A 24,984-nucleotide genomic window follows, 5' to 3' on the forward strand; every position below is an offset into this window, starting at 1 on the left:
TGCTCCAGCTGTACTGTGCACTGTGCTGTTAGCTTTATAGAGATTATGTAAGTCACTCTTGATAATTATGCACAGCATTGATTTATCTAATTTACAAAATTTGCAGCATAATGTCAAGAAAAGAGAGACTCCAAAAGCAGAAGGACAGGGAACTGCAGCAAGCAGCTCAGGGTAGCAGCTCTCTTTTATCTTGGATCAGGCCATCAACTTGTAAAACAGATGAGGGGGAATCAGTAACCCTACCTGGTCCAGAGGAGCCCATCACATCGCTGACCCTAACCCTAACGTATTATTTGGTTATATGGCCTTGTTTTGTCTGTTTTTGCCTGTTATTCATTTATTTATTCAAATTGATCATTTGAGTTAGTTTGTTAATAAAAATAAATATATAAGTTGAAAATATCCTTCTGTGTTTTTTATTTATTTATTACTATTATTTTTAATTTCATAAATAATTTTGGCGATGGGTGCCCTTTTTTGGGGTCTGAGCACCTGCCCCCCAAAATGTGTGTGCACGTGCCTGCATCCAAGTGTCCGTAACCCCAACTTTCAAATCCGACTCGGGTGAATGCAGCTCCTAAGGTGGATCTCTGAGGACTCCAGATGTGTGTTGTGGACTGAAACGCTTCACCCACCCCTCCATCACCAAAGATAGTGATTGCATTTTAATTTTTCTGTGAACTATCCCTTAAAGACATTTCCTAACAGCCCCTTGCTTCGTTAAAATCTTTTTTTCTAGCATGAATAGCGGGTGGACGGCCACTTACAGCCAACACACTGTGGCCAACTTTGTGGTTCTCGGGAGAAGTGGCAGACATCAGCTCTCAGACCATAACTAATCACAACATCAAAGTCACGAGTTGTTTCAAAGCAGGAAAAACACCGTTTGACTTTATTTGTTCCATTTAAAGAAATGTTGTTGAGCTATTAAAATAAATACCATAATGTGCCACAGAAGAAGAAGAAGAAAAATATTTGGCTCGAGTTTGAAGAAGAAGAATGTTGGTTTCCTCCCTCCAATAAACTGAACAAAGAAGAAGAAGTTGCGGAAGGGGTAGTTTGATTTTACACCATAATATGTGTCAGACACTGTTTCTATTCCTGCTATTAAGCTGCTGCTGATAGTGTGGAACAATAACACAAGTGGTGAAAGTGAGAAGTTGAGTATTTGCACATGGAGCCCAAACAGACGACCTGTGTCACACAACGTCCACAACAGCAGAGAACATTTCATGTTTTAAAAGGTTTATTTGAACTCAAGCCCTTCTTTTACTCATTCACACTTTCAAACCTCGCAGGCACCACAGGTCCATGCATGCTGATGAGCAAACATAACACAACACAAGTACCAACGATTAAAAAAAGAAAGAAAAGAAAGAATTGTGCACACTGCCAGTGTCTCAATCACCAGACGGGGATGCAGCTCCGTAGCACTATGCCGTAAATACAGCCGCGCAACGAGGAGGATGATTGTTAAGAGTCTTTAGGGTAAAAGGTGAAGTGGTTTGTGGCAACGGACTGTACATACTATACACAATAGTGGCAGCAGTTGGAGGGGGCCGGGGGTCGGGCTCTAACTTTTCCGTAGGCTGACGTCAGCACTGGTCAGCAGCGGCGACAGCGACGTGCTCTCTGATGCGTCTTCTCTCTTCAGAAGGAGGAACGCCTCGCGACTGATCCCCAGCAGCTCTCGAAGTCCATTGTTCTCCAGCTGAAACGCACACATGGGGGAAAGTACAGCCATGAGTTCAGGTGGAACAGGACAACCACAACAGAAAACATCTCTTACATCTGATGTTGCATATCGGCGGTTGAAAGTAAGTTGCATCGACAACTATCGACCACAAACTTTGCACTTCTGTATACTCGAACGAAGTTACTTCTCTATGATGGAAATTGTTTGGACTCAATATCACTGCTGTTGTTACATTGGGTATTTTTTATTGAACTCTCCAGTCGCACTGGGTCCTTTAGTTTCTGTAACTTTTTTACAGCAGCATCATCTACTAACAGCAGCTGATAAGATCTAATGGCTTCAGTTGACCTTTGATCAAATGACCTTGTGCACAGAGGAGTGTGTGGCTCGTAGTGTCAACTCACAAAGAAGGATCTCTCAGCTCTAGGGAGCATTTTGGCATCTCGCAGCTCACTCTTGAGATTTTGGGACTTATTACTAGGGTTGTCACGATACCAAAAATCCAATAGTCGGTGCCAATACCAGTAAATAACACGATTCTCGATGCCAATTTCGATACCATGGTAAAAAAAAAGGATTTTCTAAGATACCATGTACTTGAACTTGAAACATGAACTTCTTTATTAAAATAATAACAAAATAGTGGATATAACAGTGCAGCCATTCATATGTTGAACGTGAGTGAAAGTCAGGTTCACGTTCATTTTTTAAATCATCATCGTATCAGGCCACTGACTGAACGGCAGCTTCTTATCAGTGGAAACAGTGAAAACATCGAGTTTCTCTGGTCTCAGCTGCTCAGAGATCAGCACCGCAGCTCCAGAAGAGGCGCAGCACCGATGCTAACAGCTGGCATCGGTGCTCACGGTGCCTGTTTTGATGTTGTGCTTACAAATTATGGGTGTAAGAAAGCCAGAGTGTCACAAAACATAGGTCACACCTTTCAAAGAGGAAACTGCACATTAACTTTGATTCTTCATGTGCATCTGAAAATTGAATGGTAGTAACCCGTGCAATAGGTTTGGCAGGATTTGCTTTTACCTCGAGCTGTTTAATCCTCTCCTCATCTTCACATATCTGCCCTTCATCGACCTCTATCGCCTTCCTCATCACAGAGGCCATCTCGTTGATCTTGTCTATGTGTGCTTGCATTTCCTACAACGACAAAAAGAGGCCAAAGCAAATTCATCAACAAAAGGCCAGGGGTTCTTCTTGTCAGTTCACAATCAACGGAGAAGATTGAGAAAAGGTAAACAGAGATTCACATTATTACTGGTCACTTACAGCCATAGCTAGCTGTTACTAACCGTGGTGTGCTGCTCCTTCAGCTGGGTCAGGATGGCAGGGTCGTCCCTCTTGCTGGCCATGAGGAGCCTGAACACCTGCTCCCTGTATTTGGTCATGATGAGCTCTAACGCAGACTGGTGTTCCTCCAACGATGACCGCAGATCTGCAGCAAGAGAGAGGAGAAAAAAACACTAGAAAAAAAGACTCCTACAAGAAAATCCATCCACTTTTTGTGATTAACAACCACACCTCTGGCTTTTGCACACATGATGTAACAACGGTAAACAGGCATCGTTTCTTTCTGCAATTCCAAAATATTGAATCCCACTGTGTGTATACCAACCTTTATTTTCCTGCTGTAGCTCCCGGATCTGACGGTTCTCCTGCTGGATTCCGAGGACCAGACTGGAACGAGGCCGATGCCGTGCGACCTGGTTCAATGAGTCAATCTCCTCCTGGTACTGCCAAAAATCAATAAACAAACCAACTCCAATTAAACAAATGAAAGGCAGCCGTCTAAATTGCTAAATATAAAGATTATAACCGGAAAACAGTGACACACTACCTGTTTCATGGCGTCCACTCGCTTGTTGAGGGATGTTGTTTGTTCGATTAACATCTCAGCTGCGTTGTCATGGTTACGAAGCCTTTCCACTAAGGATTTGGCGTCTGCCAAGACCTTCTCCAAGGTACAGTTCATGCCTGAGGAAAATACAAGTCATCATTATAAGGAACTATGACAGTGTACCGAGAGCAGCGTGTTGCTTCGAGTTTGAAAAGGAAGAGTGGGTTCCTCACGTTGTACCTGGATAATGTTGCCATTGTTGATCAGAGATATGTCAGTGTACTAAATACCAAAGTAGCCTAAACACCAATCAATTAAATGCATTATAAATGATTGATGACGAATTATGTCATAATGCAAGAGTAGCGTTATCTTTCCTTCTGTCTCACTAGGTCCCTGTTGAAAACTTTTGCGTGTAAATAAATCTATCATCCATCATCAGTCTATCCCTTCTATCACTTTCTGACCTCATGAAAAGACACAAATCGAAACTGAAGCTCCACATGTGTGCGTCTCAAACATTGGGACGGGTTAGTGAGTGGAATGAATGAAACTAACATTGATTGAGCTGACAAAGACCAAAACTAAGTACATGATAATCATTTTGCAGAGAACTGAGCAACAACTCAACGAACGCTACTTAGCCGGTTTGCTAACCTCGTCCCACCTTGGATGACAGCTGCTGTGTCAGCTAATTCACTCGAGATTACATCACTCAGTTGTAAGGGATATATTTAGTAGGTTTGTCTTCACTGTGTTAAATACAAATACACACTCGTTATTCTACTTCATGTAACAGACTAAACGTAGCACTGCGTTGAAAGCTACACACACCTGCGTCTTTGCTAACTTAATAGCTGATAATATACAACGATAAAGCTTTAATAACAATTCACGTGAGGCTCATCTTCTCAACATGCTGGTACAACTGTCATTTCTGATACTTCGACCGATTGGAAATTAATTCAAGAATAAACTGCTGTACCTGGAGAGCTCAAAGTGCAAGACATTGCAATTTAGCTTAGCCGTTGCTTCCTGTTGATGTTTGGTAGCTAACATTAGCTACAGGCTGTCATCGGTCCCCATCAAGGTTGGCGATGCAGCTCTATTGTCTCTTGTAGCGCACGGAGATTTGAACGGACGGTTTGGCTGAACGCTCCTCTTGTTGGATGTAAACAGCCTGGAGCTGCTACAAGTAGCCGCAGCTAATCTCAACGAAAATAGTCAACTAAAGCCTCCAAGTAACGTCAAGTCCTGCGAGATCTTACACTCCCGTGACACTCTCGCGAGATGTGGTCAAATCACAGGAAACATGGCGGATAGGCTAACGCAGCTTCAAGACGCTGTCAACTCGGTAAGACGAATTTTAGAGTTTTTTTAAGTGAACCCGCAGCGAAATAGGCGGCGACGCAATTAAAAGTAAACTTTACTTGTCAAATAATGTGATGGTGGTGAATAATGTGTATTAGTATGCGAAGTATTTCGGATTATTAACCCGTTAACATTGCTACATCACCGGGTAGCTAACGACCAGGGGGCCGCAGCGTGAAACAAGTTCACTCTCAGATTATAGTTTTCAGTGTGACGCAGAATGACACAGACGTAAACACGTGTCTCCGTGTGAAGCTCTCTTCATTGACACTGTGTTGTTCTGTGTGTGCAGCTTGCGGATCAGTTCTGTAACGCCATTGGGGTCCTGCAGCAATGTGCGCCTCCTGCCTCCTTCAACAACATCCAGACGGCCATCAACAAGGACCAGCCCGCCAACCCCACCGAAGGTGATTCATCTGCCCGTCCTGGGATGCAAATCTTCTTTAGTCCATAATCTCATTACTATCTCATTCAAATGAGAAATCAGCAAGTTTTTGCTGTCACAAAATATACTTTTTCCACCTCAGTCTGTGATATTATGAATTTGCAGGAACGATATTTAGAAATATTGTTCGAAACGTACAGGTGCAAGGACATTGCTGCTATTGGTTAAGAAAGGAAGCTACAGATTTCTGACCAAGTTCATACCTGGTATATATATCCGTCCTGAGTGATCCAATCATCTGACAGCACTAAGTTCAAATGGCTCCAGAAAGCCGATCACTGCAGCCACATTTCTGGGTTGTTGGATGATGTGGCGTGGCCCCATTCTTTACGCTGTGATAACGTGAATATGTCCTGGCTCTCATATGACGGACCGCCCACTCAGCTGACGTCCTCTGCCCTGCTACTGTTTGTCAATGAATCAGTGACCATACATTTATTTGCTTGTGGCCCCCGCCACAATGTCACTGGCCACCACAAAATGTTTGGTTACTCTCTGTCTCGTGAGAGATGCACAGAACACAAGACACATTTAATTATCATTACATATATGTTGTTTATCTGTATCAAATTGAGATAGGAGTAACCACAATGTAGCTCAGCGCCCCTTAGTTATGTTTAACCCTGCACCTTGTATTGTATTCATTATATATTTTTCATCTGTCCAGAATATGCCCAGCTGTTTGCAGCCCTGATAGCCAGAACAGCCAAAGATGTGGACGTACTAATCGACTCTCTCCCCAGTGAGGAGTCCACAGCAGCTCTGCAGGTCAGCACATACACAAGCATCTTTGAATGTCATTATCATCCTCAATTTTCTCAATGGCAGTCTTAACTCGGTAGGATCTAGTAACCTGTTCTTTCTACACCCAGCTTCTCTGCATTTTGACATGGCCCATGTTTGAACTTGTTCATTATGGAACATTTACCTCAGGGAGACTTTGGTTTAAATGTGCAAATGCCATCACTTCAACAGAGGGAACACACAAATGTTCAGCTGGTATTTTTAGCTTTTGGCCTGTAGAGGGAGCCAGGTGAATGCTCGGACAGCTGCTTCCTGCACTGACAGCTCTGGCTCTGACAGGCAGAGTGATGCCTGCTCATGGGTTTTAAATAAACAACCACTTTATTGTTGTCTCTTTCCAGGCTGCTCTTCTGGTCAATTATTTGTAGAATCCTAGCGGCTGCTGACACACACACACAAGGATTCAAGTTTTCAGTCAGTTTATGGTTAACTGTATATTTATTTTATTGTCATATATCTTATTTAAAATCTTACAGAAGGATTGTCGTCACTATTGTCGTCACTATTGTTTAGGGTAAATGGATAACTTACAGAGCCACAAATGTTCAATTAATTTAATCATTTTTGTTTAGTCCATATTAACAAATAGCTGTGTAAAAGGGCTTAACAAGGTGCAACATCCTCAGACCTTACCAGGGAGGAAAAACTACTAAAAAACATTTTAACAGGAAAAGCAAGAGTCCTAAGTATTTACATGCAGATGTCTGGGCATCCTACTACTTTTAAAAGTCTCAGAACTTAATGCACTCATTATAATTGAATTGGTTCATTCAGACTTGAAAGACAAGTCAGGATCGATCAGTCAGGTCAGGATCCACATTCCCTGACTCTTCAAAGCTTCTTGTAACGCTCAACAACCACAGACTCTTCTCTAAACAACTGACTGAGCATCTGATAAATTAAGCTAATTGATGCCCATGGTGCAGGTCAGGCTATAAAAAGATATCAAAGTCCTTCCAGTCTGATGTTTCCACCGAAGCGCAGTCCTTATATGCACACCAACCTTCTAGAAAATGAAAGAAAATAGCATCAGTCATAGTCCTCACAATAAAACCTCATAAACCTTCTGTATAAACGCAAATTGTACTCAACAGATTTAGTGAAATCAGATGGAAGGATGTGGTATGGGTCAGGAAAGAACCAATATTATTTTTTTTCAGATCCAGTTGTTGTATCTCCACTTTCTTTAACATTGCAAGATTGGGCATTTCTTGACATTGTCACCAATTTCCCAATAGGAAATTCACTGACCTCGTTGAAATGAGTACGAGTATGCTCTATTTGTTACGTCTTGAAAGAGACTGTTAGGCCTGGTAGAGGGGTGTTGTTCTAGTTTTGAATTCTTCTCACTTGCTATGACCTCCCATCAGGCGGCCAGTCTGCGGCAGCTGGAGGAGGAGAACCATGATGCAGCAGCTCGTCTGGAGGACGTGGTTTTCCGTGGCGATTTGTTGCTGGAGAAGATCCAGAGCGCTCTGGCTGACATAGCCCAGTCTCAGCTCCGCACCCGCAATGGAGCCCCAAGCCAGCCTTCACCATCCGAATCCTGACCCACCACACATGGATTACACCTTTGGACAATTTCACTCATGTTTTGACTCTTTATATTTACCTTCAGAGGCCAAACTGTAAAGATGAAAGCCTCAAACACAGGCCTGATGTGTCTAAGCGCTGATCAGAGTGGTGCGGACGATATTCTCTCCCAGGTCTGGATATTTACAGAATATATTGATCTCCAAATGATATTTTCTTCTGCCCTTAATGTTAATTGGCTGAGAAAGATTTACAGATACAGACGTCCTTGGCCTGAAAACCAACAGGAGAGGGCTGAAAGAAGACATCTTCACATACACATGTGGAAAACTTTCTCGTGGTGAGAACGGAATTTAAAAGGATTTTTATGTTTTATGTACAGTATATGTTGAGTTGCATCTCAATGAACTTTTGTAGATATTTATGAATAAAATCATAATTCACATTTTGCTGCTCAATATGATATCACTTGTTTTCTGTAGCTGTCTGTTTTTTCCTTATTCTTTTTTTAAATAAAGGTTCAACAAACTGTGGATTTCACTATTTGAAACAATTATAGGTAAACTAGTGTCCCATTTTTCAGTAGGAATTATGTACAGTGCAACTTTGTTTAAATTTCCTTTTCCCCCAAATTACCTCAACAATCCAACCTTCAGAACTGATGTTTCATCCTCATTCAGTTTCAGGGGGTAACTGTTTTCTGTCATTGTTCACTTGATAATCTAAACAACTGAAAGCTAACACGTAGATACAACACGAGAATGACAGTGTAACGCCTACAGCTTCAACAATTTCTGTTCTTTAAATATTTTGTGATATTTCCAAGGGTTGCATAAGCAAGATAAAAATAATGCCGGGGTATAAAAGAGGGAAGAGATCTGCTGATGTTTTAAAAATATACATGAAACTCTGGCATTTTAGGCTCTCGTATGAGAAATCAGAAATTTGTGTGAGTTAAAAACATTGGCACTTAAATAACATAATCTTCAGAAATGTGCTTGCTCTAAATTATATCAAAAGTTCTTAAAACATTTTGATGAATTTTCTAAAGAGAAATTCTTATTTTATGTGAATATTTTATAAGACCAAAGCAGCCTGGGAAGACCCCAGATGATTTAAAGAAGAGGAAAAAACACTGACTAACTGAACGTTATTGTATAGGTTTTCATAAGCGAGATTAAAAAAATGGAGTGCTGAAAGAAATAGGGAAAAGATCTGCTGATGATTTAAAAATATACCATTGGCATTTTAAGTTTCCGTTTGAGAATGCAGAGAGCTGCAGAAGGTAGAAACACTGGCATCTAAAAGTGCCATCAACATAAATGTATTTAAATTACTTAAAAAGTTCTTATGTATTCTCTAAAGAGATATATATAATATATATTCTTATAGTTTCTAAAGCCCAAGCAACCAGGAAATTTATAGAAGAGGAAAATAAACAGATAATTTTGTGATGTTGTCGTGATCCCTCACATTGAAAGTCATGTGGGGCTCTGAGGCTTGATTTTTATTCAAAATGTGTCTCGGTGGTCTGATGGGCTTCAGAGTGAACTTTGCAAACCATGGGCTGTGGGCCAGAGCGTTTATAGAACGTAGTCTAAATATAGCTGCTGTGTCACAGCTCAGTGGGCCCCATTGATGTGAGAAATATAGAAACAGCCTTGTCTGCTACAGACACCACACCCAGAAGTGTTAGCAGACTACAACCCACCTTCTGTGCATGTTGACATCATGGCCTCAATAGTAAAAACACTCAACCCGTCCAAATATGGAGACTGGTGACTGGAGAGACTTCACCCGCCGACCTGTGCTGATTCTCACTGTGTTCAGAAAGTCATTGTTGTTGGTATTCCAGCTTCGTAGTCTACGTTATTAAGTAGTAATAAGAGTCATTTATTCACTGCATCCTGCTCCTCTCAGTTCACAAGGAGGTGCCAGATAAGGTGTATGCATTTCTAAGAAGCTTTGCTGGGATGATTGGAGGAAACAAGTCATTATTTTTTTAACTGTGAAAGCGTGATCTGACGTCTCCATATTTGATGTATTTTAGGCCCAAACGCGTCATCCTTACACCACAGGTTTCAGATCTTGCCTTCAAAGCATTTAGAAAACAGCTTTGGCCTGTCTGAGTCCTTATCATGCCTTTATTGTTATATTATCACATTGTACACTGGTTTTAATCTCTTATATTGCCACTAGGCTCAAGTAGTCCAATAAAAATCTCCATGATGTAAAGATACAGTACAATAGGTCTGTTATATTTACACACCAGAGATACTCTAATATAAACATAATTTTGATCTATAAACATCAATAACAACCTGCAGGTTTTTATTTCAATCCAACCTTTGATTGACCTCAGACACCCTCTTGTAGTTATTATACTATTATTCTATGTTTGTGTTTATTTAATACAATTCGAACTAAAATACCAGAATAGCAAATAAAGTGTTTTCTATAAGAATAATCAAAACAATGGCGCAATAATCCTTCTAATTCCAGTAGCTGTTTTATTCTCTGAAAACTGGGTGGGATTATCAGGCTGCTACCCAAATCAACGCAACTCCCACGGGGTGATTTACAATATTGTAACTGGCTGATACACCTGTCCATCTCATGTCTATCCCTTAAATGATTGGCCAGCGGGAACCAGCGGTCCACTTGCTGGCCGATGATTGGTCCGCGCGAACGTCACTCAAGCGCTGACTCCGTTGCGTTTGCCCAGAACGTGGATGAGGCCAGCGGTCCCCAGGAAGCAGCTCTCCCTCACACGGTGGTTTAACGGCGCAGTAGACGGAGGCAGCGTCCAGTCCGGAGGTCAGAGGTGACTAATGGAGGCTTGAAGCTGTCGGGTTAGCTTGTCGTTAGCCTCGGGGGGCTTTTGCTATGATTGGCGTGAGCTGTTTCTCCTGGTAGGTCTGTGTTGACGAGCGGTGCACTGGAGCCTGTAGCTGCACATCACAAAACCCACCGGATTACTTCTTTTATTTCTTCACCTGTGTGGCCGGCGGAGAGCCCACCTTTGACTCTGGAGCAGGACACGGAGGTAGGTGTAAATATGTCTCTACGAAAACCTCTTTACTTTTTTTTACAACCTCGGGTTTGAAACCATTGTGGGGATGGAACCTGCCAGACAGACGCGTAGCACACAAACCGCTATGCTAACTCAACCCAGCGTCCGACTGAGCTAGTGTTTACAATGTCCAGAGAAATGTCAGAGAGTGTGAAAACTGTTATCTCCCATCACGTCCGAGGCAGCAGTGGCGGAGCTACAGTGGCTCCTTGCAGGGGCTCTGACAGGGAGAGGTGTGAGGTGGCCGCTTAAAGGGAGAGTTCACCGAAAAAGGGAAATTCACCTGTTATCTACCCACCACTATGCAGATGGGAGGTGGGTGAAGTGTTTGAGTCTGCAAAACACTCTTGCAGTTTTAGGTGTAAACACTTTGCAACTAAATCCAATACAATTTAGGATGACAACACAGTGTAAATGAAAATTTGCAATACACAATGGTGGCACTGACCTTGAAGGAGCAAATTCTGATGCATGTTCCTAAGTATTACCACCAGTCTATGATTTCCACCTACATTTTTTTTATAGCTATGGATACGGACATATTTCCCTAGAAAGAAATCTGCGTAATGATAAAAGTATTAAGGAATTATTGACACACACTTTTCTCATAGATTTTCCATTACTTAATCAATTAAGAGGTTGTTTTATGTCAATATTATAAGTTGTCAGTTTTTGTGTGTGTGTGTGTGTGTGTTTGTGCCCCATTCCTCTCTTCAGAGTCATGACTTAGTCCTTTCATTCAGGATGGAAAGGGTTTCCTGTCCAGTCACTTAGAGTGGTTAAAGGGTGGAGTGTGTCTCTGGGTTTCCAGACACATACGTAAACCGCACCAAACTGAGAAACCCACCATGTTGGGAAATAGTTACACTCTGAATTTTCTGCCCACTTTAACTTCATATTCATACCTAATAGATAATAGTATTGACCACATGTGAGGCATTATGAGTCTGACTCATTAAGTAATCTGAAATAGCATAACTGATATAAAAATGGTTGAAGCTTTTAAATTAGAAAAAATCATCAATAATTGGGGACTATTGGTAGATCTTAGTTTCAATTGTCAGATTTTACCCATAGCTCTAAGGCCGCATGCTTTAGTCTCTTAATATTGAGCTTGCTTACCAGCTTTCTTCCTTATAAGTGTCTTGAAGTAACTGTGTTTGTTTAGCTGTGGGGTGGATCTGGCTAACATCGAGCCAAACTGGATCCTTTCAGTCTGAGCTGAAGGCCCGGCTGACTCCGCTGTGACGCATATGTTTCTAACTGTTTGAATGACGCTTCATTTTCCACTTCGGTGGAAAAACCAGGCATACAGTATAGAGCACTGTGACAACATTCAAAATGGCCACCTTCCATTTAGGTAAACAAGCTGCAGGGTCCTGGTATTTAACATGCAGGCCCACTGGTGCTGCTGGGACACTTGATGGAACTGAGCCATCGTTAATGAAATTAGCTTCGTTCAGTCCATTTAGCTTCCAGTGCTTACTGTGACAAGTGGAAGGAGTCAGTTGTGCATGCTGACTCTCTCAAGGGGGGGGGGGGGGGGGGGTGGTCTCACCAACTGAACCATTGTTTACCTCATCACATTATACTTGTAAGTGCAGGGAAGAACTTCATAGACGAGTATTTAGTGTCACCTTTCATTTTATCGCCTATTTATTTACAATCTTAACCTTTTGCGGAATGGGAACAAACAATAATGGAGAGTCTCTTTGTTCATGTCCACAGCTTAGCTTTATCTTTATTTCTGTATTTAGTGAAATGGTCTATATTTATGTAATGCATTTCTAGTCTTAATGACCACTCAAAGCTCTTTACAGTACAGTTTTGCCATTCAGCCATTAACACATTCATATAGTGCCTGTGTGCAGGACTGTCTCTATCAAACATCACTCACACGCTGTCAGCACAGCTCTCAGGGGCCATTTGGGGTTTGTGTTTTGCCCAAGGATACTTAGTCATGTGGGATAGAGTTGCCAGGAATGAAACCATTCACCTCCTGAGCCTCAGCTGCACAATCTCTGGCCCCATTGATATTATCGATAGAGGCTCCCCTCAAGAATTAGGAGGAAAGTGAGTCTGCTTGTGCTGCTTTGTGTTGGAGTTAGTGACGATGAACTGGGGTGTTTTGCTTTAGACTGAGCTTCCTTTGGTTAAAATCTGGTCAGATCTGCCACTTTGGCTCAGGAGGTAGTAACCAGAAGGCTGGCGGTTCGATCCCCATCTCCTCTTTTCTGCTTCTCGAAGTGTCCATGGGCAAGATACTGCCAGCTGTGCCGACAGTGTATGAATGGTTTGTGATAGTGTGTGTGATAGAAAAAGGGCTGCGTATAAGTTCTGTATGTACTTTATGGCCGTGTGAATGTGACTTGTACTGTAAAGCACTTGGATTGGTCGAAAAGACTGGAAACGCGCTGTATAAATTCAGACCTTTGACCATCTCAGTTTAATCCTCCAACACCGAGCAGCCTCCAGAAGTGATTCAGAGATTTCCCTTCAGAAGTCAGGAAGTGTCTGGTTGTTGTGCGATTGCTGAGGCCAGGACGGGAAAGGAGCCAGTGACTAGACTAAACATGAACCCTGTCTGTGGGCTGCAGTGCTATTTTATCCCTTTTTGAGCTAATCAAGCCAATTTGTACCTTTTCTAATAGTGAAATGTTTGGACAATATGCACATCCACCCTTTTCATCTTTCCCTCTTTTACATAAGATGCTCATAATCTGATCATGTTAATATGCCATTAATGAAAGAAGAAGAAAATCGAAGTTCATTGACTAGTGCCTAGTTTGACCTTCTCTAGTTCACATTGTCATTCATGCTTATCCCACTACTGCTTGTGACGTACACATCACAAGCATGTGAGTGTGTTACTCCTGCTCACTGTGGTTTAATTTCTACCCACACAAGTGCTAAAAGATGTCCGTGTTTGTGTTTTTGCCAGGGAGAGAACAATCGTTTCATAGGAGTGAGTGTAGAAATACTTGTATAGATCTTTATTTGTCTGCTTAGAACTGAAGTGCTCTGACGTGATGCATTGTTCTTGCAAATGAATGATGGCGTCTGCTTTTTCTCACCAGTATAATCAACATCGGATGTTTTTCTCAGGTTTCAAGGGAATTTCTTTGATCTTTTTCTGTCCTTCATAGATTTTTTTTTCTAGTTTGATATGATCCAAATCTGTGAAGAATTAACAGGAATGCATTCTGAGAAATAACGATTAGCTCCAGGAGGGAAACCATGAGCCAACCACAGCACGGTTCCCTGTTCTGGGGGCACAGGAATAGTTTCGTACCAAGGATCTGATGTGGGCACATCTCAGTCTGCAACACGAGGCCATGCCAGTGATCGTATCTTCAGTTTGGTGTCCTCATGACGGCTCAGTTCAAAGCAGGTGATCTAGTGTTAGTGTCTCCTGCTTTCTCTGGAAGTAGCACTGCTTACTGCTGTGCCATTATCTTTTATTTGACTCTTAGATTTTACTGCACTGCTTCGTGAATTCATGAGTCTGCAGCATCTTTATCAGTGGTGACGATTCAGAGCTTATCCTCTTCCCTGGTTGTTGTCGTGCTGTGCTTATCAGTTTGTGACGTTACAACTTCTCGGGTAACATTTTATTTTTCATATCTGTCAAGTAATAAACCCATTCAGTTTATTTTCTTCAGAGTACTACTCAGCCTGTAAAAATGGTAATAATGTTTCTGGAGGGAACTTTTCCGTAAGGTAAAATAACCCTGTTCAGGTCACCAATTTTGACTATTTTTTTTTTTGATTCTTTTATTTGCAAGTCCTCAAATGTACAAACAAGGGTTTTGGATTGTCAGCCACCAAATTCAGCCCATAACTCTCTGTGAGTCTCTTAAAGCAAGTTGGCTGAACGCTCATCATTGTGACCCAAAGAGATGATTGCAGGATAAAGGACCGGTCACACCAGAAGGTGTCAATGTGATGTTTATCAGCACGTTCTTGTGTAAAAGGCAGTGTTGTTTTGTTGTGAGAAGGAGCAAATGTTTTCCAGAGTGCAGGTTGTCAGGTGATTAAATTGTTCTCAACATTTTTGCTCTTTAAAATGCTGGTTTAAAAGCTTTATTGATGAATGCTAAGACGTAGCACCACGCTAGCCCAAGTAAAGAGGAGTGGAAGTCGATGAACTGATGCACAATAATGTCGAACATGTGTGTTATCTTTGGAATTATCTGCACTTTGGTAATGAGCCAATATAGTAGATGACTGAATCCTGAGTCCAATATTCCCCTCACACTATTGGTGGCAGTAACTTGACTGATATGTTGTTGTGTTTTTCCCAGGAAAGTGTGGCCATGACGGGAGGGACTGCAGCGACCCTTCCCATGAGCAACCACACCCGAGAACGGGTGACTGTGGCCAAGCTGACGCTGGAAAACTTCTACAGCACTCTGCTCACCCAGCACGAGGAGCGTGAGATGAGGTAAACCCACAGACTTTATATGAAATGGACGTATACTCCAGGTCCTGAGAGTGAAGACAATACAGTAGTGCCTGAAACCTGCATTCTCTTAAATGACCAGCAGAGGGCGTCTCCACTGGCTGCAATAAGATGCTTACTTTCTATAGAAAATTATTCTTTATTCTTCTTCTCACTCCATTAATAACGTAGCTAAACATTTTCATACATATTATTTATTTATATATATCAAATAGAAGTTGCCTTGGGGGATGATACCATGTGGTGTTCACAAACCAATATCTGTCTATTTTACCACAAAAACAAATTATTTATTTTACATCCTGGATATTTAACCTTTAACTCGGTTCCAGACCTTTTCACGACAGAGCAGCCAGTGACTTCGGTTGCCCTGCATGTAAATGAAGCTGTGTTGTTGTTTAAAGCGTCAGATGTCACTTGCCCCAGCACTGCTAAAGGAAACAATACAGAGGTGTTTCAACACAGGTGTTAACACAACAAAAGGGCGCCTTCTAATCTACCTCTCGTGTTCTCACGTTACCTGAGAGTTGATCTCTGGTCCAGGTAACATGGCTCAGTGTGTCTCAGCTCACGCACACTTCACTGCATAAACTGAGAGGGGATTCATTTTCAAGATCTTATCAAAGCTTTCGGTCACCTGATCCCCCCTTGTTTGATTCCACTGTGAAATATCTCACTCTTATATCGTAAATTAACTAAATTATATATGTTACAGGCATTGCTAATTTTTATTCCTTACACTCAATGTTGTTGTTTTTTTAACCTTAGGCAGAAAAAGTTGGAGAAGGTAATGGAAGATGAAGGTTTACCAGACGATGAGGTACAGCATGTTTATTTAAGTCTCACTTACAATTCTCAAATAGTTTTTTTTCCTCTTAACTGTTGTCTTTTTTTTATCCAAATCAGTGAGAGTCTTTTGTGTTTTGCAGAAAGTAATGCGACGCTCACAGCACGCCCGTAAGGAGACCGAGTTTTTGAGACTGAAGAGGACGCGACTGGGCCTGGACGACTTTGAGTCTCTTAAAGTTATCGGACGAGGTGCTTTTGGAGAGGTATGTTTAAAAAGGAGAAATAAAAACAAGGGTGGAAAAGTTGAAGGCCTTTTAACTGAGCCTTTGATTTCCTCAAGTCAAGTAAGGGTCATCAGGAGAGTGCGTTTGGTTTCAGTGGTTCTTACCTCGACATTGAAACCAGTCTGGTCACTAACACCACAGTGACACCACAGTGTTAGTTTCATTTCCCTAAGTTTTATACTTTTGATACAGTAAATCTGCTGCTACTGTCTTCAAGCAAAGCACTGACACACTTGAGTGAATTAAGGGTCATGGTGCTTTGCTGGCTGGGACCTAAGAAGCTTAAGGTACAAGATAATACATAATTATTATAAGAGTAAAGGAAATACACATCCTAACCATTGCAAGTAATCTCTTTCCAAAACCCTCCAGCGAGCTTCTTTTAAAATTAAAGTTGGTTGTTAATATAGGGTTATAATATAATGTAGTGTTTGATATAGTGTAGTAACCAAGTGTAATAACACTGAAGTATCCGATTGTAGCCTGTACCATGGTTTTGGTGAACATTCCCATGGTAACAGAAAGCTCCACCAATCAGACGTTGCTATTACACCTGAGGATTGTGGGTAGTGTCGTACATCTCCTTGATATTGTAAATATTTTTTTTTTCCCCTAAAAGTCAGTTGATATTGGACTTTTGACTCCTACGGTTTCACAATCTCATAGCTTGTGAGTCTGACATCTTTTATGGCTAATAATCAAAATCTCTATTCAGAAAACTAACAAGATTTTTACTTCTAGATCCAGGCTTTTGAGTTTTACTGTTAACCCGAGAAACTCAGAGCTGAAACATCATGTCTATTTTTAAACGAAGGCTTTTATGGAAATGTTCTCATCTATTACTTATATGTTTCTTTTATCCTAGTTTTTACCTTTGAGCTTTAAATGTTGATTGGGTTTGCTTCCTTTTTTTATTTGTCATATGTGAAGCACTTTGTCACAGTTATTGAGTTGAAAGGTGCCATATAAATAAAGTTGTATTCATTCATATTGCTTGTGTCTTAAAATGTGATGTTCTCTCCTCCAGGTGCGTTTGGTGCAGAAAAAGGACACGGGCCACATCTACGCCATGAAGATTTTAAGAAAAGCAGACATGCTGGAGAAGGAACAGGTAAAGCATTTTTGTTAACACCACAGTGCACAGGAGACGTTAGGCACCTTGTTAAAGTTTCTGCCCTCTCCCTGCAGGTTGCTCATATCCGAGCAGAGAGGGACATTCTCGTGGAGGCAGACGGTGCCTGGGTGGTCAAGATGTTCTACAGCTTTCAGGACAAGAGGAACCTCTACCTCATCATGGAGTTCCTGCCTGGAGGTTTGCACTTTATAAAGCTGCTTTCAGACCAGCTCTAAACCTTGAGTGTTCGTTGGACACAATCTGGAGGGGATGTATGTCAGAACGAAAATTGGAGGGTTTCACTGTGAGCGAGTGGGTGTGTAGATGGTGTATCTCACTTGGATATTTGCCTTCTCACATACAGCTCCTTCTCCCGAGTTCAGTGCATGTACGAAAGTTGATTATTTATTCACATCAAACCAACAGGAAAGTGACAATAGGTTGAGTGTTTCTGAACTTTGGCATAAATCAGTGTCCAGCATGAACAAGTCATGTATTGGTAGAAAATTTTTTTTTTTTCCAAAGCTCTGACTTGTGAGCTTGTTTCCAGGCGACATGATGACCCTGCTGATGAAGAAGGACACTCTGTCAGAAGAAGCCACGCAGTTCTATATCGCAGAGACGGTTTTAGCCATCGACTCCATCCACCAGCTGGGCTTCATCCACCGAGACATCAAACCTGACAACCTGCTGCTGGACTCCAGGGTGAGACCACACCCACCACAAATCTCATCTGTTTGCATGATGACTCTCTGCAGATGATTGATCAGATGTCTCTCTGCTCACAGGGGCACGTGAAGCTGTCAGATTTCGGCCTGTGCACGGGACTGAAAAAAGCTCATCGCACAGAGTTTTACAGGAACCTGACCCACAACCCACCCAGTGATTTCTGTGAGTTCAAAAATCTAGCATCCACATTAAACATCAATTACTAATGTAACCAGATCCAAATGCAGATGTCTATTAAAATGCTATATAAAATATTTCAGAGAGATTCTGCTTTGGTCTCTTTAAAAAAGATATACTGTAACAATTACGACTTTTCCTTGTAGCCTTTCAAAATATGAACTCCAAGAGGAAAGCAGAGACATGGAAGAAGAACCGCAGGCAGCTGGTAAGACTTCATCATTTTACTGGCTCTGGTATTCCAGAGAAACATTGTCTTGACCAAGTACAGGCATGGTGGCTTGGAAGAGCTTGAATTGCAACAAGACTTTTTAAAGAAGTGTAATACTGACAAGTTGGACATTAACCCACTTTTCACGTGTAACTTCTCAGGCTTATTCCACTGTGGGAACGCCGGACTACATTGCTCCTGAAGTCTTCCTGCAGACGGGATACAACAAGCTGTGTGACTGGTGGTCTCTGGGTGTCATCATGTATGAAATGCTCATTGGTAAGCATGCATTTGTCTGTAGAGCTGCTCTCAGACATGAAAAATATGGTTTTTATATGCTATTTCTGCAGTGGAATTTTAATGTCATTTCTTGTCAGACTTTGTACAAAGGAACAGTACAGCCAAGGCACTTTGCCTTTATCAAATTGATCAAATGAGAAAAATAGGGTTTTTCCTAAAACCTCCATTGGCTGTGTTCAGGTTATCCACCCTTCTGCTCGGAGACGCCGCAGGAGACGTACAGGAAGGTGATGAACTGGAAGGAAACGCTCGTCTTCCCACCTGAAGTCCCCATCTCAGAGAGGGCCAAAGACTTGATATTAAGGTTTGTAAAAAAGCCTTTTTAAGACAAACTCTATCTCAAACACACCTCAAAGCCATATGCCAAAAATGTTGGTATTTCTACTGCATATTAGAATCAGATTTTTCTGTCACTATAACTTGTATGTAAAGGTTTATCAGGCAGTTGTATGATCAGTCTGCTGTGTGTTTATGTGTTTCAGGTATTGCACTGACAATGAGAACAGGGTTGGAGCTGTGAGCGTGGAAGAGATCAAGAGTCATCAGTTCTTTGAGTCAGTGGACTGGGAGCACATCAGGTAGAGGAAGCGTTTGGTTTTTACACCTTCTTTTGGAAAACCTCTTCTCTGATTATGTCCCTCCTCCTCACTGCGTACATGAATCCCTCTGTGTTGCCTCCACAGGGAGCGGCCGGCAGCCATCTCTATCGAAATCAAGAGTATTGATGACACCTCCAACTTCGATGAATTCCCTGAATCAGACATCCTTCAGCCAGGTTTGTAGAAAGTATTCCTCTAGCTGCACGGCAGGAAAATGTGTTATTGATTTTTAGAACATTAATCCTGCACAGTAATAGATTCTTGACAAAAAGGAACTTATTGAGCCACTGAACTTATTAAAGCTGTCAATTTTTCCACAAATCAAGTTTGAATGATTTAGAAGTGACAAACAATTCTTTCAAATATTAGCCTCTTAGGTGCTCTGGTGTCATGATTGTCAGCTCAGGACGGCTTTGATTGCGAGCATTCTCTATTTACATATCAAAACCTTTTTGTAAGGCATTATTGTCTCTACTGATGACTCAAGAGGGCGTTTGACTAGTGAAGCTCACAGTGATCGCCCTCTGCTGGATCAACAAACTACTTCAGACAGTTTGATGTGCTTTTAGACTAAATATTTTGTATACGAAAGGGTCATTACAATTCGATCTTTTCTCCCATGTTCAAACTAATGTATGAATTCAGGTATAAAAAAGCTTAGTATGATCAAACCTATAAATAATTTTGTTGGCTCCTAATATTCAAGTGAAAATTATAATAAAAATCCTTTCCTTTTCTTATTTCTGTGTTTGTGAACAGCCAATTCGACTGAGCCAGACTTCAAGTCCAAGGACTGGGTGTTCCTCAACTACACGTACAAGCGCTTCGAGGGTCTGACCCAGCGAGGCACCATCCCCACATACATGAAGGCAGGGAAGGCCTGATGCGCTCAAACAGGGAGAGGCCGTCGTGGAGGAAATAACATCAAAACAAACAAAAACAGACGTTTTACGGACACAGGGTCGGGCCCTGGAGCCCCGCTGGTGCTGAAGGCTGCGCTGACAGCCTCTCAGTCTAAAATTTAACCACCACAATTTATTAGGTCTGCTCAGCCGCCGCAAGAACTCCTAAAAGCATTACCGCATTACCTCGGTTGTTTATACTGTTTACCTGTGCTGTCTCTAGCCATAGCTCTCAGGCCACCTCACCAACTTGGACACTAAATCAGCATATCTGCATGTTCAGCGGCACATTGCTTCTGGAGAGATTTGGTTCGCTGCCTAAAAGCATTAAAACGGCGGCGCTGGGAGTGAGGCTCGAAAACAAATCACTGCTTCGACATCTTTGCATCGATAGGTCTCAGCACTGATGGCTAAATTGGCTCTGATGCAACGGTTTCTTGATGTCGAGAACAAGCTCTATACACTGTAGTCAAACTCTGGATTATTGATAAGAACAGGAACCCCTCGCTCGTCCTCACCCTAACTCTGTTCATGGAGCTGATGGAAAGTTCCAGCATGATTTCTGGTGTTTTTATTTCTGCTACAGTTCACAAAACCTTAAGCTCAGAGAAATGTCTTGTTTTGGTTTACCTGGTGGCTTGACTGGTTCTACATCTATACTACTAAGGCAATGGTTAAGGTTAGTTAGGTTTAGGGATAGGGATAGTAAAGGTTCGGATGGTTAGGGTGGGGGGCAGCGGACCACCCTACCTAGACAATGCCACTTAGAGCTCCTTGTGCATAAACCTTCATGGCCTGTTTAAAAAAAAATCTAGAGTCATTTAGGCGGTATATGGTTAAGCATTTAGTTAGGGTAAGGGGCTAGGAATTGAATTATGTCAATGAGTGTCCTCACTAAGATAGGAGTACAAACGTGTGTTTGTGTAAACCTAACCTTGATTAAGGTTTATGGCGGTGATGTTGGTTGCCACCTGCCAATAAACAATAAAGACGAAGGTTAGTGCTAAGATGTGAATTGTGGTTAGGTTAAGGTTAGGGTCAGGCATGAATTGGTCATGGTCAAGGTTAGTGGTAAGGTCTGGAAGTCAATGCAAAGTCCTAATTAGGATAGCTGCTCAAACCTCTGTGTGTCATTGCAATATGGGGTCCTAGAGACACCTTTTTTCAACAGGAGTCATCACTGAGGTGGTTGTGTGTGCTCTGGCAGCTGTTTGCACGTTGGTCTCTTCTGTGGACAGGTTTTGCTAACACGACTAAGCAATACATATAAAACCTTACATGTGAGTGGTCAAGATAGGAAGGCAGAGTCGGAAAACACAGGCTTGGTTCTACCCACGTGAGGTGTTTTCTCATGCAGTAATGCTGTAATGACGACAGGTCCCAACGTCAACATGTTGACATGCTTGGCAGTTATATAAAGGTGTAATAATACAGAGGAGGTTATGTTTTCGTCTGCGTTCGTAAGTCTGTCCGTCTGTGAGTTAGCAGGAGTACGCTAAAAACTACTGAATTACCGCAGAAGTTGGTGGAAGAATCCATCGAAAGAATCCGTTAAATTTTGGTGCATATGAGGGAATTTGTTTTTCACTTTCTTTCACATTGTGAGATTGGGTGTTTTGCAACCCTTTCATTCATTTCTCAAAAAATAACTCATGGATCCTAATGGGGAAAAAGAGTCAGGTATATTTAGGGTTATATCTTTGAGTTTGTGCCACTTACTCACAGTGTTGGATGAGGTTGAGATTAAAGCGTTGGTGCTTTTGTTGTACCAACTGAAAGCTTGTATAAATATGATTGGAAAGGCTACAAGATATAAAACAAACAAGTGAAAAGTCAAATCATGCTGGAATCATCCTGTTGCCCGTCACACGGTGCCAAACAAACTGCGCTTGAGTGTCTCTTCCCTTCAGAGCCCATTGTTTGGTTCAGATTAGTGCTACAGTAATAAATGTCTCCCCTGTTTGGGATACCAAATGAGTCCGACAGCCAATCGCTTCCTTCTTAGACGGACAAAACATGCAAAGTGCCTTTAGATATTTAACCAGATCTGTTAGAGGTTTCATCCGAAATTAGTCAGAAGGACGTTAATAACAATTAAGAATTAGTTATATAGGAAATGAGGAAGAGAAATATAAGGAAAAGAAAAGAAACACAGGGAAATTATTCTAAATGTGCTCATTCAGCTTTTTAAATGTGTGTGTGAGAAACATTATTTGACTGATAAAACAAAGGCAGTTTAGAAAAAGCTTGGTTTTATACGTTAGATAGGGGATCGTAAAGAAAGTATTGCGTCATAGCAAACCGTCAGAACAAAGAGTCTTTGTTTGGCGAGTAAGGAGAAATATAATAAGAACAGATTAATGTCATGGAAATCTACACATGTATGATAAAAGTGTTCTTCCGTTGAGGTTTAATTTTCATCGTTAATAATGAATTAAGTTTCCATTTGCTGTATTTAATTTGTTTTTCTTTCCCTTTAAAAAAGAGCCTCAATAACATCAAACGCAAGGTCTCGCTTTGTCCACGATAACAAATCCTCATCACGTCTGCTAAACATAGTAACCAAAGAACTGTGATCGCCACACGTCGTGATCTGAACACACGAGTTCAGATGTAGCTGTCGCTTGCTGCACTCAACTTCAAACTACCTTTTAGACACATACCTTTGGTTCCGACAAAGAAAGTGAGTGTGCGGGGGACGGGTCGTTTCTCAGTTCCGTCAAGACTTAACCACGTTGAACTAAGCTGTACCCATCATAAGAATCCAACATTAACAGTCTGTGGTGGGATTTTAGAGGAATTGAAGGAACTAAATGGTTCATCAGTTGGAAAATGTTAGTGTTGTGTTATATTACACCTACACCAGCCTCCGTTTTTACAATTTAATCTGTTTAACCTTCATCCAGGTGAAAACCCGTTGGCTACGAATGCACCAACAAAATTGACCCATAGCATTCAAAGTGTGGTCAACTGAAGGCAGATACGTGTGTATTTTTGCATTATTTATTATTTTTCATGAGATTTTGTTGTAACATTCAGAAGATTGAAATTGGATGATGTTCATTTTGGGGTTTTCTGGGATTCAAAGAGATTCTCCACAGATTTAGCACTTTTATAAAGTTGAAAAAGATTAGATAATACTAATAATAGTAAAATTACATTGCCTGGAATTGATGTAGCAGAGGCCAAGGAATCCCATGATTCCAACTCTGCTGTTTTAACCCTCTATAACTAGTAAATGTGTCTTCCATACTCCAGTAATACTCCCAATTAGGAGTAAACTAATATTATAAAATCTGTGGAAACCCCCTTTAATTACTGTATCATATCAGATTCACATCCCTGATCTGGCGGTGTCTTATCCCATTATAAACATCCAAACGTCTGGGTTTTACTCAAACAGAAATGTAATGAAAGCTGAAAGCAGTACAGTAGCAGGGACTGGTGCACAGTGGGGGATTTTGCTGATGGCTAGCGCTGCAGATTTCCCGGCTGTGTCTAATCACTGGAACATACAGACAATACTTTGAAAAGGGCCAAACGGCTGCATGAGGATAGATCTCGTCTCCCAGCCGAGCTGGTCCATGAAAAACGTATGTTGGATGGTGACTGTGTGATGAAGCTATAGGATATTTTCATGAAGTGGTAGAATAATCTGTGATTTTTTGTTGTTGTGAGGTGACATGTCACCTTGTTCTATGTCAAACTCGTCTGTGCTGTAATAGAGACATGACTACACTTTTATTTTCAAGTACATCCACAGAAAAAAACAAAAGTAAGAGGAGGGTAAATACCTTATTCGGGATCCACACAATTCTATATATGTATATAAAAGAGGACTTGAATTCCACTGCTGCGCCACTTTATCTGAGGGGAGTTAAATTATGGTGAGAAATAGGGATTTTGAGAAATTTGTTTCTGAGTTTAACCAGATAATTCATTCCTGAAGGACCAAACATTACAACATCACACAATCTGTCATCACTGGATGTTTAGAGAACACATTTTCCCAACTCAGATTAAGGAAAATGCATATATCCCCAAATAAAAGCTAGTGACACAAAACTAAAATGTAACTCATTCACATCCAGTGTTTAGATTTAGATTGAAGTAGTCTACTTACTTCTCTGCCTCGGAAAACTCAGAGCGCAGCAACTTAGCTCATAATGTGTAACCCCCACCCCCTTGTAAAAGCAAGAATCCAAGCTCCCCGTAATCAAGGCTTTAAAAGCCCTCCGCAGGCCATGTGTTTTAGGTGTAATGATGTACATATTGTTGTAGACACTTGAAGGAAGCGTTCTGTGGAGTGAAGGAGCGATGGTTCATTAATATATTCATTCACACTGGTGAGTTTTTATGTAGATAAAATGCTTAAAATAATAAAAAATTTAACACTAAAAGGCTTTGAGTCCAAAGTGGTTATGTTTTTTTTGTTTACTGGTTTGGTAGCAAGAAAACTTAAAAGAAAATTAATGAACTGATTTTCCAAAGAACTTAAACTGAAATCTTTGAGTGTGTACAAATTGGTGTCTGATTCCCAGTGGGAAGTTATTCCATAGTGGTGGAGCCTAAGCTCTACCGCCCTCTGTTTCATGCCTTACCTTGGGAACCGAGAGCAACAGTTGGTCTGCAGATCTGAGAGT

The 24,984-nt window shown here is 41.3% G+C and overlaps 3 protein-coding genes across 3 annotated transcripts; 2 read left to right on the plus strand and 1 right to left on the minus strand.

Moving 5' to 3' along the window:
• Positions 1-1,228: 1,228 nt before the first annotated feature.
• On the minus strand, positions 1,229-4,837 carry fgfr1op2 (FGFR1 oncogene partner 2). Its single transcript, XM_053415258.1, has 6 exons — positions 4,534-4,837; positions 3,549-3,685; positions 3,327-3,444; positions 3,004-3,146; positions 2,738-2,851; positions 1,229-1,711 (listed from the first exon to the last, which is right to left on the minus strand). The coding sequence occupies exons 1-6, from the start codon at positions 4,556-4,558 to the stop codon at positions 1,574-1,576; spliced, it is 675 nt and encodes a 224-aa protein (XP_053271233.1). The 5' UTR covers positions 4,559-4,837; the 3' UTR covers positions 1,229-1,573.
• On the plus strand, positions 4,793-8,230 carry med21 (mediator complex subunit 21). Its single transcript, XM_053415259.1, has 4 exons — positions 4,793-4,902; positions 5,212-5,326; positions 6,032-6,132; positions 7,539-8,230. The coding sequence occupies exons 1-4, from the start codon at positions 4,861-4,863 to the stop codon at positions 7,716-7,718; spliced, it is 438 nt and encodes a 145-aa protein (XP_053271234.1). The 5' UTR covers positions 4,793-4,860; the 3' UTR covers positions 7,719-8,230.
• A 2,193-nt stretch (positions 8,231-10,423) lies between these two features.
• Positions 10,424-24,741, plus strand: LOC128428688 (serine/threonine-protein kinase 38-like). The gene is made up of 14 exons (XM_053414917.1): positions 10,424-10,747; positions 15,079-15,218; positions 16,005-16,056; positions 16,166-16,288; positions 17,337-17,420; positions 17,498-17,621; positions 17,974-18,128; positions 18,212-18,314; positions 18,476-18,537; positions 18,702-18,819; positions 19,021-19,144; positions 19,323-19,418; positions 19,524-19,615; positions 20,199-24,741. Exons 2-14 carry the CDS (start codon positions 15,091-15,093, stop codon positions 20,321-20,323), a joined length of 1,386 nt encoding a protein of 461 aa, XP_053270892.1. The 5' UTR covers positions 10,424-10,747; positions 15,079-15,090; the 3' UTR covers positions 20,324-24,741.
• Positions 24,742-24,984: the final 243 nt, after the last annotated feature.

Source organism: Pleuronectes platessa, chromosome 22 (assembly GCF_947347685.1).
Source record: "Pleuronectes platessa chromosome 22, fPlePla1.1, whole genome shotgun sequence".
Taxonomy (NCBI): domain Eukaryota; kingdom Metazoa; phylum Chordata; class Actinopteri; order Pleuronectiformes; family Pleuronectidae; genus Pleuronectes; species Pleuronectes platessa.